Below are 15,943 nucleotides of genomic sequence, written 5' to 3'. Positions count from 1 at the left end.
AGAATCTTTATTTGGGCAATGGTGAACTGAGACAACCATCTGTACAATTCATCAGAAAGATAAATGCACTTGAGGAGAAGCATAGTTTTGCATGAATTATCTGCATAATTGCTTCAGATTTCCACATCATGTGTAATGCTATTTGGAACAAAATATAAAACTATTATCCATTAACGGATATTTGCTAACAATATTAGTTATTTTTGGTATTTGGTTTAGTTATCTGACCACATAGAACCTGCTACACATAGCCGTTTCTTAAGGCATATAAATTCTTTGATAGTATAGACTCCTGGTTTTTACATGAGGCATAATGTCTGCTTCAGTCATATACACAGATCCACATTAGCTATATTTTGATTTATAATTCAGAAACACTTAAGGCTAGCTTCATACAAAACAATTTACTTTTTCTATGGGTAATAAAGCAGAGTCTAGAAATGAAAGGGTAGAAACTATAAATGAAAAGTTGTATTTTTAAAATTAAATGTGAAAACAGGTACCAAATCAAGGGCCATTTATGTACATTTTTATGGCAACTTTTCCCATTACATGAATAGCTCAAGTATTTGTACAAAAACATTAAGTGAGAAGTCCATTTGAGAATAAATGTAATCACAGACACGTGTGCATGCACGCACATGCAAATGCGTGTATGCTAAATTTACAGAATGGGTCAGGTAGCTGATGACCACGGTTGAATTAAGGATAGTAGATTACTGAGAATCATCCCAGATTCCAATTGTATTTATACATTAATTATGCATTTGTAAAAATCTTACAAATAATTCTATTTTCCCAGGATGACATTATAGGTAACAATTTAATACATGTGGTAAAAAAAAAAAACATATTAAGTTCTTAAAATCATAATTAGATAAATTAAATACCTCAATAATCTGATAGTTATCATAAATAAAGAATTCTATGAATAAAGTCTTTTCCATTTTCCATGTTGACAACAACAGCATGTCCTTTATATATCATTCTAATATACAGTTTCTGTGAAGATTTTAGTTGTCCCAATGCATGGAAAGTAAAACGTCTTGAAATATGATTTGACGGAAAGCAATATACACATTTTAATCAGTAGTTTTTATTAAGAAAATTTCTAAGGTATTGCTAAATGTAAAGTTGATTTGTTTTCAAATTATGTAAATTGGACAGATTACTTGAATTGTTTCCTAATAAGTAGATGGTTAATTAAACATTACTGAGCAATTTTACCAGGACATGATGGAAATTTAGCTGACAACATATTGTATTGTGTTCTGAGAACATTATGAGGAATCCAAATTTCACTTCCTTGGCAATGTCCTGAGGTCATATGATGCAAAAGACAATGTGGGATAAAGTTTTAATATTAACTAGGAATAAATCCTCGATATCATTTTTTTCTAGGAATGTTAATACTTTTCTCATGTTAATTGCACATTTTATTTAAAAAATGAAGTGCTAAATATTTCTAGGAACATAATATTTCAATGACTAGGATAATCAAAACAAGTGCAATTTATCCCGAGGAGAGTAAATTCACAAAGGGGGAAGAGACAAACTGTAATTCTATACATGAAAACACTTAGTCCCACTTCAAAATTTGCAATATCTATGGATAGTACTGCATTTCATTTTTAAGGATGTAGTTAGCAAGGCCAGTCACATTAAACTTACAGAAATTATTTTCTTCTTTCAGGAAGACCAATTACATTAACAGGAAACTTAACAAGAAATTCTCCTTAGGAGACTTATTCAACTGAGAATTTCTCTTTAGAATACAGTTTAGAGAAGTAATTAAAGGGTCTAAGGTGTTTTTCATCTGTAGGTCATCTCTTTCAATCTGACTTAGAGTTCAAGGATAAAGTTGATGCTTTTGGTGAAATAAATTAATAATGTTCATTCAATTTCTTATAAACAAATATCTACATAGAAAAACTATAATTATTGTATGATTCCTGGCATTAAGGTAACCAAGGAATAAAAGATCATTTATGCTCTTACCTTTAGATGCAGTGCCTTCCTAAGAAGGTCTGAGGTGGAAAAGCTAACATGGGTATGTTAAAGCTGGGCACGGGAGATTCCATCTGCTTAGGTCTTGTATTACTCTCTTTTCATCCCAAATCACTTTTATCAGCTACTTTACCAATGAAATAAAAAGCAATCAGAGGAAAGAATTATGTTTAATAGTTACCAGTTATGGTATAACATAATGTAAATCATAGTGGGAGTGTTTTGTGAGCAAACTGCATACCAGTCCAATATACACATGTGCGCACACGCACACCTCCCCCCCCCCCCCACACAAGTGTTTAGTATGCAAAACAGAAGGGTACCAATGGTGGTTCACCATTTTTTCTTTGACTTTTCCAGTATTTCTCAAGTTATACTTCACAGACCCAGGGTGCCTCTAACGCACGTGTATGATTGGGCACCATTGTTTTAAGCAAATGCAGACTCCTGCTCCTCATTGTCAACAAGAAACTTACACCACTAGGACAGGGAGTTAAAAAAAAAAAAAAGGCTAGTTTACCTTTCGGAATATATGTGGCAATTCTCCCCCCACTCCCATTTTCTCACTACCACACTACACACTCATACAATACTTGCATCAATTAGTGTTTTCAAGAAAAGAGTATTTTAGTACAAAAAAAATAAAAATGAAGGCAAAACCAGTGTTAAAATACTATAAAGCATTCCAAAATCAAGTAGCTATGATTTGTGGCACTGCTTCTAATTAACAGTGATAATCAAGAAGAGGAAATTGTACTTATTTCCCCTGGAAAAACTATACAATGCACGAAGAAGAAAACTGTAGGGGCTGAAAAGGTAAAAGTGTGCAGTCTGTACCTTATTTCTATTGGAGGATGCAGGGATTGGGAAGGAGGCAATGTAGGAAGACATGGAAGAGGCCAATTAAGACCTCACGGTATTAAGGACTGTGTAACACTCTATGCCAGGGAGCAGTTTTGAATGCTTTGCTGCACATTCCCAGAATACTATAAAGAAAAGGGGTGGGCAGATGTAGAGCTTCCTCATGTCCCAAAGTGAACTCATTTATTTTTATTTATCACCTTTTAAGCTATAGGAAGAAAGTTAACTGAATGATCCTATGAAATGCACCAGAGTTCAGCTGTCCTAGAGAATCATAAGAACAGAAATCAAAGTTTTCTCTATATTCCTAGAAGGAAAAGGGTGTTTTGGGCACTTTTCATGGCACAGGGAGCAGAACTGATTTGTCAATATTTTGGGCAGCAGAGAAATATTAACCTCAGATTCCCAGTTGTGCAATTCCTATACATCAGTAATCGAGTCCAAACTAGAACACTTGTAACAGAGTGCTAGGATTCACCCATCAAATGTGTGGGGTGTTACCAGATCAAGGGCACTCCATAGCCTTTGTTCCCACAGGCAATTTTCCTGTAAGACTCTGGAGAAAACTTGGCATGTATTTTTAACGTAGTGAGTTTGCCAGAATGCAAGGCAGAGTAATGAAAATTAATGTTTTCACTTATTTATTTTCACATTTCATATGTGTATTTTATGTATTCAGTGTAGGCAAGAATTACTGATGCTATTCCTGTGAGGTGAAATATGTAAAAATAACTCAGGAACAGGTAGTATATATCAAGACCAACACACATTCATCGATGGAGATGCACCAACATAAGAGAACAGGGTTAAATGGTATTATTACAAGAGAAAAAGATAAAGTTTAGATAATTCAAAACCTAAACAAAAATTACTGTACAGACTTACTATCCTCCATTTGGTGCATGAGAAAGTTATTTGATATTAAAATTAAGTATTCTTATTTTATGGTTTTCTTAAATACAATTTTCTCTTCAAAAATAAATTTTCAACTATTTCAGGAATTAAAAAAAATTGCAATAGCTATTTGTAATCTGGACCCCAAGAAAGAAAAAGAAATAAATACTTATGATAAATTGCTATATGCTGAAAAATCCAATTTTACTTTTTTTTGACCAAGTGGGCTAGAAGTAATGAAATCCATATTGCCATTTATATTCTAATATTACCCCTGAAATAAGGAGAAGTATAATTGGGTTCATGATTCTTTGTGATAGTGAGAAACAATACCTTCTTAGAAGGCAAATGAAAGAAATTCAAGATCAGTAACAATGGAATGAATAGTCAAAAAACGTTGAAATGTCTAGCATTGTAAGATTAAGCTTAATAATCACAGGGTTGAAAATGTTCACACAATTATAAAAAGTGAAAGTTAAAATTATTCTTGGTAAATTCACATGTCTATACGAAGTGTCTTCAGACTACCTTGGCTTGAGTTAAAGACTTTCTAATTTGACTTTTTCATGAAAGTTCTCTGCAGCTTGAAAACTTGAAGCTGTTCTCCAGTGTGAAGTCCTAGGCTCCCCCACACTGTTGGATTAATGGTGACTCATTTGATTAGAGTTTAAATCTGGGACATAAATTTAATTCAGCATCTTTTTCCCCCTTCAACAGTTCTGCCCAGCATCCCTGTCATGCACAGGCAAAATCTTATTTTCAGAGGGAATAAATCATTATGGATTTGAGAGAAATAAGTCATCTGGGACAAGGAACTAGCAAATATACTGCTAAATTTTCACTTTGGAGACCATAAGCCTAAAGGAAGGAGGATTCCTCTTACCTGCGATTAAACAATACTTTTTCAAATTCTTTGCTCTGGAGTTTGGATATGTAGTTGATGTTTACCAATGGTTATTTGTATCACAATTTTAACAGAAAGGATCGCCAACTTATCTTGTGGAGTCTAAAATTAAAGTCTTCACATTTTTCTATTATAATTTCGGTGTCTGTATGTAAGACTGAACACAAAGCCCCCAAAAGATATGCAAAGCGCCACAGAACAATGTGCTTTAGCGTAAGGGAAGTATTTTGTTTTTTTCTTTAATTTTTAACATTTATGCATTCTTTTCTGAACAGTTACACAATGCAGATTTAGCCTGCTGAAGTCAATGGCCAGATGAATATAGTTACTACAAATGATTTCCCTCTAAACAAAACTCTTATATCCTGGGAACAGAGCAGGGGCTTTGCTGCTAGTGAGGTATTCACAGATGGGACTGTTACCAGTCAGTTCTGCGGCTAGTAAGCAAGTTACCCAGATAGAAAAGCAGCACTTCAGAGCCCCTTGGGTGCAGTAAAAACTCTTTTCCCCTTCTGCTGAAAGTCTCAGTCATTTGAATGTATATTCTTTGCAGTGTCTATGTGGAAATGTTCACAAGAAGTCTGAGTAAAAATCAGATACCATTTTCCATTAGCATGTTATTAAAAATTTAGCTCTACTATTCCTGGTGAGAAGTGACAATTTCAAGCAAATGGTTTTGTTATCACTTCTGGGCTCCATCATGTTAGACAGAAAATATATTTCTAAAAATATGACGACCCCTGTCATTTTATTGCTATGGTCTAAGCAGGTGGGGCTAATTAATGATTTTCTGTATCATCAAAGACAAATCAAGAATTCCATCTAAAGCAATTCTTGCAGAAATATATGATGTTGGGCCCCAGTTGAAGTAGTTTTCCTAAATAAAAACTACAAAATACTTTTCACTAAAGGTAACTGAGAAATTGTTTGATCTGACAGAGGATGAGGACACACCTTCTTCTTCTTCTTCTTCTTCTTCTTTTTTTTTTTTTTTTTTTGAGACAGTACACTTTGTAATTCACAGGGTAACTTGCATCAGACGCAATTTAATGAAAGCTCTCAAATAAGCAATTTTATTCCTATCCATGATTGCAGACATTTACAAAACCATAACATCTGAGTTCACCTTAAAAAATAACTTATATAAAGCAGTGATATACACAGCACAAAATAGTTCAGGGAGGGGCAGGAGCAACTTTTAATAATTAAAATGTAAACGTGAAAAAAAGGATGGAATAAAAGTCCCTACTTACTTCTACTTAAGATGTCATGTAATAATATTTTACAATGTCCTGTGGGTCAATGTATGTATGTGCATATGTCCGTATAACATACACATATACAATACATTCTCTGACCCACACATATACATACACAGATAATTATTTGCAGTTCAGTTTAGGGCAATTCTAATATGCCGCTCTGTACAGTTGTTTGAATCACGTTTGGACCCGCTTTCTTCAAAAAATAGGGGAGAGAGCAGGAAATAAAAAGGTTGGTTTGGTGTGACTGAGATTCCTTTGTTTAACTGTACACTGTGATGAATAATTTTCTTCCGTAGTAGTTCTGTGAAGGGCTGACTCACTGTGGTTTTCATGAGGAGACTTGGTAATGGATCACACACTCATTGTCATGCTAGGGGAGTACTAGAAAGAAAAAAGAATCCATATTTTAACAATAATTCTTTTACAGACCACTAATGTTCTTCTTGGTAAACAGTAGTAACCATGGATTTTAACGTCTTGAAATCTTTTATGCTCAAGCCTTTAACATAAAAATAAGAAGCTATAAAAGAGTAAATTTATATAGAATTGACTAAGTCCTGAAATTTATAATATTTCCTCTGGAAAGCGACCAGTCTCCCTCTCTCTCTGCACTCAGATGGCTGATAACTACCCAGGCCCTCAGTCGTCTCCTTCTAGCCAGATTCATGTTTTGTGGGCATTTGTAACAATCTGGGTAAATCCAATCCATAATGAAATAAGTATGAGGGACAGCCTAACTACCTACTAATTATGTAAACTTAGTAACTATATTACCTCTTTGTGCTTCAGTTTCTTCATGGGTGAAATGGGTTTAATAATAGCATTTATCTTAAAGGAACTTGGGGAGTATTAAATCTAAAATCTTTAAAACCATGTATTTACTGAATATACAGAAAGTGTTCAGTAAATGTTTAATTAATAGTGTAAGGGAAACAGAATAAAGCAAAACAAAAAACAACTCCCAGCTGGCCCTAGGACGTTCTCATAAAGTATTTAGAATACTTAAGAGTCTGATTTACATTTAAGGATGTAAGTGTCTTCCTCTAATCTGTGGTTCCAATTTCAGTCCACAATATTTTGAGGGTGGGAGCAGGGGGTACTGTTGTTACACATAACCTTTCAGTTTGATGAGGCTGACAATTGGTAAAAGGTGAGGCTTTCAGAAATTATTGAGAGAGGAACAGATGGCAATTCTTGTGATGATTATGCCTATCTACACTTGTATTCTTGAGGAATGGACTGTGTGTGACAGAAAAGCTCCAGAGCAATACTGTCTGACAGAACTTTCTTCAACACTTTCTTCTGTGCTGTTCAACACAGAAGACACTAGCCACAGGTAGCCACTGTGGCCACTGAAATGGGCTAGTTTGGCTGAGGAACTGTAATTTTAATATTACTTAATTTATTTAAACTTAAATATTCCCATGTAGCTGGTGGGTTCCATCTTGGACAGCATAGTGCCAGACTGTCTGAGATGTGGGGAGGGCATCCACTCCCAAATGGCAATGATCTCCAGATGAACAGGGTTTCTAGATGAAAATGTAAATGTAAACCCTTAGATATTTTAAATGTTTTGTTAAAAAAATATTTGCTGAGGACCAGGCCAAAGGAGAATTCCTTTAAACATGTTGATAAGGATTGTGCCTCATGGAAAGAGGCAGGTGAAGTCAAGGACATTGGTTCCAGGCAGTAGGGCATTCCAAAGGAAAAGTAATGATCTTGGAAAGGGGAGTGTGAACTTTTAAAAAAGAGAGCAGGCCAAACCGAATGAAGTAAATTCTAGATGAGCTGAGGTACTGCAGGAACCAGAAATGAGGTGTAAGGTGTGTACTGAGAGAAGGATAGATTTTACAGGGAAAGCAGGATGCCCTGGGGAATGGCTCAGCTGGTAGAAGTCTGGACAGAAAGTCATTAGGGGTAAATCTAGGCTCAAGCCAAAACCGTCATTGATCCTAAGAAAAGGTGGATGAGTGGACTTGAAAACGGGTCACTGGATCATAGGGGGATGATTGTTAATCCTTTAAATGCAGGTCAAATCATGGAAAATCTACTTGATAATCACTTAATAGCCTCAAATTTCCTTTTAGGAAAGCTAAATTATATATGTCACTGACTCTAATGTTGGATTGTGAGTAGGGTGATAAAAAGGGGGAGACTTCCAAAGAGAAGGGGATGCAGTTTGACAGAAAAACCTCTTCGTCTTCACCCTTGATAGTGGCAGCAAAAAAGCACAGCAGAACAAAGCAATACCTAAATCCCAAAGCAACCAGACAAAACCTGATGAAATGGAGCCCACCTTGTCCCTGTGCCAGAGGGGGATATGCCTTCATTTCAACAGAAGATACCGTGCAAATCTCCCATTATAAATAATGACAGCAAGCTTCAGTGAACTATCCACAGCCTTTCACAAACAGAATTACATTTGCATATATGACCTTTAGGGGGAAGAATTAAAAAAGAAAATACATGGATACCAAGCTTTTACTAAATAGAAGAAATTAGAGAATATGGCAAAGTGGGCATGGGAAAGTGTAATCTATGCTTTCTATGGCTACTATTACAATAAAAGTGGTGATCCCATCAGTGCTGTTCAATAGAACTTTCTGTGATGATGGATACATTCTATTCTGTTTGTTGTTCAATGTAAGAGTCATTAGCCACATATGGCTACTGAACTCTTAAACTGTAGCTAGAGCAATTTAGGAGCTGAAAATTTTAAAATCAAAATTTTATTTTAATTAAATTTAAAAACCATAGCAAGGGGCGCCTGGCTGGCGCAGTCGGTTAAGCGTCCGACTTCAGCCAGGTCACAATCTCGCGGTCCGGGAGTTCGAGCCCCGCGTCAGGCTCTGGGCTGATGGCTCAGAGCCTGGAGCCTGTTTCCGATTCTGTGTCTCCCTCTCTCTCTGCCCCTCCCCCGTTCATGTTCTGTCTCTCTCTATCCCAAAAATAAATAAACGTTGAAAAAAAAATTAAAAAAAAAAAAAACCATAGCAAGATCATCAATCACTGTTTTAAGAAAAAGGATTTTATGGGTATATGGTGGCAATCATCTAAAAACAGTAAAAGATACTGAAGCATTTCAGAAAGCACTTCAAAAGAAGTTTCTGAAAAAAAAATTTCTAGATAAGTCATAATTAACTCTAGAAACTATCTCTTTTCATACACATTCTGAATGATCAGGATTAAAAAAAAATAAGGGCTAGATTCAGTCAGAAAAGATAGAAGCATCTGCTTCACGCAATACAACTCAGAAGAAGTCCCAAGCATTTAATATAATTTTTGAATAGTACCAGTAACTGTAAAGTGATGCTCTAAGTGTATTTGGTTTGGTAGATATGTATAGATGTGTGAGCGTCCATATGGGCAATGTGCTGTTTGCACTGCTGAGGTTGTAAACTGCTCATCTGCTACTGCTTTTATTGAAACTGCTTCATCCAAGTAAAATAAGGGAAATTACAAATTTCTAGGAAGACTCACAGAATGTGCAAGCAAAAAGGAATTCGGGTATTGATTACTATTCTTCAACATGTAAGAGAAGTGGCTTACGGTTTTCCTAAAGTAAAGGAAGAGTAGGTGTTAAATGGCGTCTCGTATCTAGAGACATAAAATATTCATGGTGTACTGTCCGGAGACGACACTACAATGTTTCTATTGTACTGCTGCATCAATATGGGATGATGTATTGTAATGTTTGTGCCAAAACGCTGTGATATGAGGTTGCCCTGCTTCCAAACAATTCTGTGAGTCTGGTTCTCCTTAATCAGATGATATAATGGCTCTTACAAAGTCATTAACTGTTTGGTTTAACAAAAACAAACAAACAAACAAAACCCTAAAGATATAATTTCAAATGTACACTAATTGGTTTTACTTTTTTATGTAAATATATTTTGAAATGGCATGCCTTGGTATAAACTAGCGAATTTGTGATTTTCCCCTTACTATACACAGTTCACAAAGCATGGAACCCACCAAACACCCATTCAGTCTTTGCACAGTGTGCATAAATTCCTGTTTACACACTTCGAGAACACTTCAGATCTTACATCATTTCTATTTTTAAGCATCTAGATATATTTTATTTTCTTAATGAGAGATAAAGAATAGTGCAGCGACTCTGAACTGAACTAAAGTGAAATAAATTCAGTGTTTATGTGACTGTATAAAAGAAAATTTGGATGTATATGATACCTTTATAACAGAAAATGACTAAGGGGAGTAAGGGTAATAGGAGACGACCTATCATCTTGTTTATAATTCCTAGTAGAGACCATGATTTTTAATATCACTTTTATTCAATTGATTACCGTTCACTGCCATGGAGTAAAATACTCTGCTAAATTAATTCAATAAATAAGACTAACTGCTTTCTTTACAGGAGAAGCATGAAAAACTACTTTCTGAAATAAGCCTTTTTGCATTCTAGATTTTCAAAAACAAACATTTTACAGAATTTGAACACTAGGGGGCGTGTTTGTTTCTTGAAATAATGGTCTTGTTTAGGATTCCAAAAAAAGGCTGAGTAGTGAAACATTTGATTCAGATTTTTCTATGAGTTGCATGTTGGCACTGCAAGGTTTCTGACTCTGGGTTGGGTATTTTGTTTCTATAAATATTAATTAAATGAAGTAGCATGTGTGAAGTGACTAGGATAGTGGCTGCTACATAAAAAGCACTCAGTAGATGTTCACTCTTTCCAGGCCTCCTTATGTGGTTTGACTTCAAGATAGGACTGACAAATCCTCAAAAGGCAGACTACTCCAAAGTATGTGCTTTTCAGAGTTATATACATTATAAAAACACTAGAACATACATGTTCATTCATTCAAAAATGATTTCTTTTTGAATTCTTTATATGGTTCTATTTTTCCTTGATTACGGGAAAGCTAACTTATTGGATACCTAGCCTATTTTTACTTTAATTTACTTTAATGCCTCAGATTTGTCTTTTGTCTTCCTTTCTCTCTGCTCCTCATTTCTTGAACTTTTAAAAAGGTCTAAACAAAAATGTGTGGTGATGTGATGCAGAAAGCCATGGATAACAATTGCATCATTCATAATACAGCAGAGTCCTCAACGGGCAGACAAAAGAGTGGAGCAGCTAGTGTGGACATGCTTACAAGGCTGCACTGTCTCCAGGTAGTGGTACAGTTCCTCAATCATCATCCAATTGTTTTTCCTTTGGGGGCTTTTCAAGTGGGACAGGACAGAGGGAAGGAAGGGATGGGAGGGAGCTTTTGTTTTCTGCTAACTCTATACAGCAGTCTGGCATTTTACCTTCTTCTTGGCTTCTGGAATAGTAAGGCTGGGCCAGGAGTCAGGGATGGGAGGAGCCCAGCTCCAGATGCTCTCTTTCCTATGCACATACTTAGAAAAAGATTGACTGTTTTGCATGTGCATAGTCCAGTTAAGGTTAAAGGGTGAGGCTCTTATTTATTCCATGCAAAGAAGTTTTTCAGGTCCTGTGATATCTGATTCTTTGATCCCCATGGAGAGCTCTCTGATGCCAGCTCTAAAGTGGCACCTCTCTGCTGAAAGTATAACAAGGCAGCAGTCACCAAGGACTAATCTAGGAAAGGAGAGGGGAGAGGTCTGTTGTCCCTGTCCCCGAAACAACAGTCATGTGGGACCTTTTAAAAAAGTTTTCTTCTCCAATCCCAAATTAATAATTTCCTTTATACTTAAAAAACAAACTGGCTTATATCTATTATAACACCTATTAATCTGACTTAGGGTTTAATTAGTTTTAACCATGTTCTTCCCATCAAATGGCATTCTTTGAGGTTAGTGACGTGTTATATTTATCTCAGAATACTTTGTCCTTAACCAAGCACGTTACATATTAGAGGCTCAAGAAATGTTGGACTAAACTAAGTATCACATACCTCACTGAATTATACCATTTTATTGTTGAAAGAATTAGCAAGAAAGGAAATAAATGTTTCTAATTAGATAAAGCCAACATTAACTAATTAAAATGGTAGTCCATTTAATTTTTGTCCATAGTCTTGAAGCAAACTAGTGAAAACCAGTATCTAAAAAATGGTTCCTATAATCCTAAGCATTATGACAAGCTAGTCTTCTGATTTTTTTATATGAATTTTTATGTGTACATTCTTTGTCCTCACTAATCATGTACAGATAAAGATCAGTATAAGATTTATACAGATAAAGATTAGTATAATTTTATTTCTAGTTTTAACAGAACTAAAGTCTAAAAACAGGGAAAGTCTTATCCCACGCAGAGGTGTTAGGTTGATAGGAAGAAGTAAAAGAACCCACAGAACACCCAATCTTAGGCTCAAAGCAGCTACTCCATGCAAAAGCATATTTGTTACTAGCCACAGTTTCAAATTCTAATAGTATCACCTCTAGTGAAGGTTGTGTTAGGGCAAAATGAGGGAAGTTTTCTCCTCTCATTTTAATGATGGAAATCCGTATGTGTGGGCACTGATGCTATAAAGATGAAATTAGTTTGGATTTTGAAATCCTTTATGCTATATTCCAATTCAGAAGTTATTAGCAGAGAATGTACATCAGCATCACTGACAAAGCTTTTTCATTTTCAAGAATGCCCAGTACCACTCCTAGAAATTCTGATTCACTAGGTCTAGGGAGAGTTCTGGGAAAATGTATTTTTTAAAAATTCTGTAGGTGTTTTTAGTGTGAAATATTAGGTTTAAAAAATCACTGTTTTATGTAATAACTCCTTGAGAAAAGATACCATATTGTCTTTTTGGTCTCTCCAGTGTGTAGCATATTGCTTTGGCCTGTTTTTAAGTGCTCAGTAATTGTTAAATGAGTGAATGAATTTTATTACTTCTCTTTTTGCTCCTGTCTGCTTCTATGGAGATATGGAATACTGCCTTTGCTTAACGCAGTAATCATATTCAAAAAATGACTCTGGTGTCCAGCTCAGGTTACAAGGAAATAACAGGCTAAATGACCACCAATACTGGCCTTCTCTTGAGTGATGTCTAGTGCATGAAGTAGATATCTTGCAGAGGACATTCAGAGTCTAGATCTGAGAACAGACCTGGTTTTGCAGTGACTCAAGCCATTTTAGTAATGTGAAAACTTGTAAAAACTATCCAATATGCAACTTGTTTCCAGCATTGTTCCTTTATAGTGGATGTTCTGTACAAGAAAATTTGTTTTATAGTTTTTGTTTTTGTAACTATGTGTACAGAATAGGAGCAAAAAAAGAACAAGTTTATTTTTTTAATTATTCCAAAGAAATTTCACTTAATTTTCTAACTTTTGAAATATCAACCTGCTGAGCTCTAGATAAATAATCATAATAATGGCTTTATGAATAATTCTAAAAGGAAAGCTTCAGAAATCAATTTTGGACATAATAATGTAGGCAAAGGAATACTTACACTCTCACTCTGAAAAGGATTTAAGAAATTTCCCCCCATTTCGCCATCATCCCTTGGAGTGCCCGGTTGATTACTCAGGCTCATATTATTGGGTGAATTCTGTAAACAAGATTTAGAAAACAAGGCATTGTTAAAGATTTTAATTTCCCTCTTGCATTGTAGTGTTTCAAAAATGAAATCTACAGCAGCATCTCTAAGGACAAAGCAGACTTATAATTCTAATCTTAGACTTCTACTGTGCATCCTAGTTCATTCTTTACACCTTGACAAGTACTAATCTTTCCCAAATGGAAATTAAAAAACAAACAAACAAACAAAACCCCAAAATAACCCACCACAACTTTCTTTTTCATCTCAGAATCAATGTTTATTCAATTTCCCACCCTCAGCTTATAGAGTTCCTAGAACCATAGAGTTTAAAAAACATTCTCAGCAGGGGCATGATGAAGAGAGCCTACCCACTGATCAGGAACGATGGAACAGTAACTTGCCTTGGTGATTTTACTAAACAAACTTCAAAAGCTCACTGTTTGAGAATATTTCCCCTTAATTCTACATGTGGCTTACGTAGTAACACTATTTCAACTATTTTTGTTTATATGAACTGTAGGGAAAAAGGAAGATGGTTGACAAGTATAGTTAGGAACAAGAGAACTACCTGAGGACTTGTGAATCCAATGTGCACTTGTAGAGGAAAAGAAGGCCCAAAGTAAACTGCTTTAGAATCTTTTCCTATCATTAGTTTGAGTAGATTTACTTTGAAATGCTCTTTTAAGATAAAATGGCTGATAGGAGCAATCTAATCAAACACTAATAAGTTAGCTGCATATTGCTTCATATTCTACTTAAATTTGCTAGTCTTGTTATTACTGTGCAATGTTAGCTGTGGGAGGTCATCTGCTACTCCATACCAACAGGAAATACAGAATGGCACTGCCATATAAAGCATGTTCACACAGCACTGCAACTGTGACTGAGGGACTCTTTCAAGGTCTAATTTATTGACTTGTAGAAACCAACTTCAAGGTTAAAATTTTTTATTTGTTATTTCAAATGGAAGACAGATTTTAGAGTTTTTCTAAGCCATTTCTATTTTATATTCTGTTTTTGAATAAGTTCTAGATTTTTAAAAGAAAATTGCTCTGAAGATTTTGACTTAACTAAAACAAAGTTATGTCATAAAAATTAAAATTTCATGAATGAGTTATTCTCAGAAGAATATATGCTGTTTTGGAATATAGTTAAACTGTAAAGCAGAGACAGGTAGATGAACTGGTGGAAATACAGCTTATATCTTGTCCTGCTGTGCACCCTACAGGGAAGATCTGAGAACAAGGATCCTCTGAAGTCCATAGGAGCTCGATTTGCCAATGAACCCCAAGGGCTGGGGAACCACAGTTAATAGCATAAAGAGGATTCTTTTTTTTTTTTTTTTTGGATAAATTTTTCTCTGAATATGTTAGTTCCCCAAGTATACAGAAAAGTAACTACTTTCAAATGAACATAGATAACTTCATTTCCTGAAAAAAAATTTAAGTAAAATTTAAATAAGTGTATTATCATTTCATAGCTCATTAATTATTAAAATTATTAACTAAATAATCAACTGTTCCTTGAAAACAGGAATGTTAATGCTGATTTGGTTCAAAAAGAAAACTAAATTTATACAAATTTTGTAAGGCTTAGCCAAAATCTATTTGGTGAAAGCAGATGTCTGTTAATTTATATATAATTAAGAAATTGGTAATCCCAGAATAAAAAATAATTCTCTATATAAGGGTATTTAAAGATGCACTTGCAAACTTCTTCATTCCTGTGTAACTAACATGTTTCCCGTGGTACCCGAGGTACCCTGAAATGAGCAGCACATCTCTGATGCAGTTAGGGTGCTCCCTGTTTCTTCCATACTGTCCCCTGCATCACTTCTTGATTTACAATTTTGAAAGTTAGCTAACTTCAAGTCTAATTCTTGACTCAAAATGCTGATTTCAAAATATTTAAAATTTGAAAATGACACTGCATTATTATTTAAATATTTACACAACACCTCTCTTATTGTTTCTGTTTTCCATGCAATCTATTCATCGCATGGTGGCTCACCAGTATATGCTTTTTGGGTGTGGGAGGAAGATATATAAGAACATTGAGAGGAAGATTAAAAGGACACATTCAACATACAAAACAGCTAATATCAGATCTCTGAAACTTATTCAGCTCAGTGAGCATATTTGAAAATCTTCAAATGATAGGACAAACCTTTGTTTGTTATTATTATTTTTTTAACCTAAAGTAATCTGCAAAATGTGAAAACAACAAAAATTTCTTAATGCAGAGTCTTATGAAAATTGTACTATCCACGATCAGTGAATAACCTGATAATGACACAGGCTAAAAGACACACTTATTACTGGTGTCTAAGAAACAAGACAGTGGTTCCAAACACCAGCTCAAAACAGGTCATGAGTGTGGGTCTCCATGAACTGTGTGTATGTTATATTTAACAATAGCTATGTTTGTTTGCAGTGTTTCCAGTAGATTTCATCAAAGCAAGAACATAATACACACAAAAAGGGCTTAGATCAAAAAGGCACTCTGATAGCTTGAGCACATAGGGAGAAGGGAGTACA

At 35.0% G+C, this 15,943-nt stretch overlaps 1 protein-coding gene across 10 annotated transcripts in view; it reads right to left on the bottom strand.

Annotated features, from left to right (window-relative positions):
* Positions 1-5,711: 5,711 nt before the first annotated feature.
* Positions 5,712-15,943, bottom strand: part of SSBP2 (single stranded DNA binding protein 2) — a 322,394-nt gene continuing 312,162 nt past the window's right edge. For all 10 annotated transcript variants that reach the window (XM_025924980.2, XM_025924976.2, XM_025924977.2 and 7 more), the window contains 2 exons: positions 13,317-13,415; positions 5,712-6,312 (listed from right to left, as the gene is read on the bottom strand). In XM_025924980.2, the coding sequence (XP_025780765.1) occupies positions 6,283-6,312; positions 13,317-13,415 (129 nt within the window). In that variant the 3' untranslated portion in view covers positions 5,712-6,282. The remainder of the gene's footprint in view (positions 6,313-13,316; positions 13,416-15,943) is intronic.

The sequence above is a fragment of the Puma concolor genome, chromosome A1 (assembly GCF_028749965.1).
Source record: "Puma concolor isolate L17-30 chromosome A1, mPumCon1.1.hap2, whole genome shotgun sequence".
NCBI lineage: Eukaryota > Metazoa > Chordata > Mammalia > Carnivora > Felidae > Puma > Puma concolor.
The sequence above is the reverse complement of the archived record's forward strand: the minus strand, read 5'-3'. Positions and strand labels throughout refer to the sequence as shown.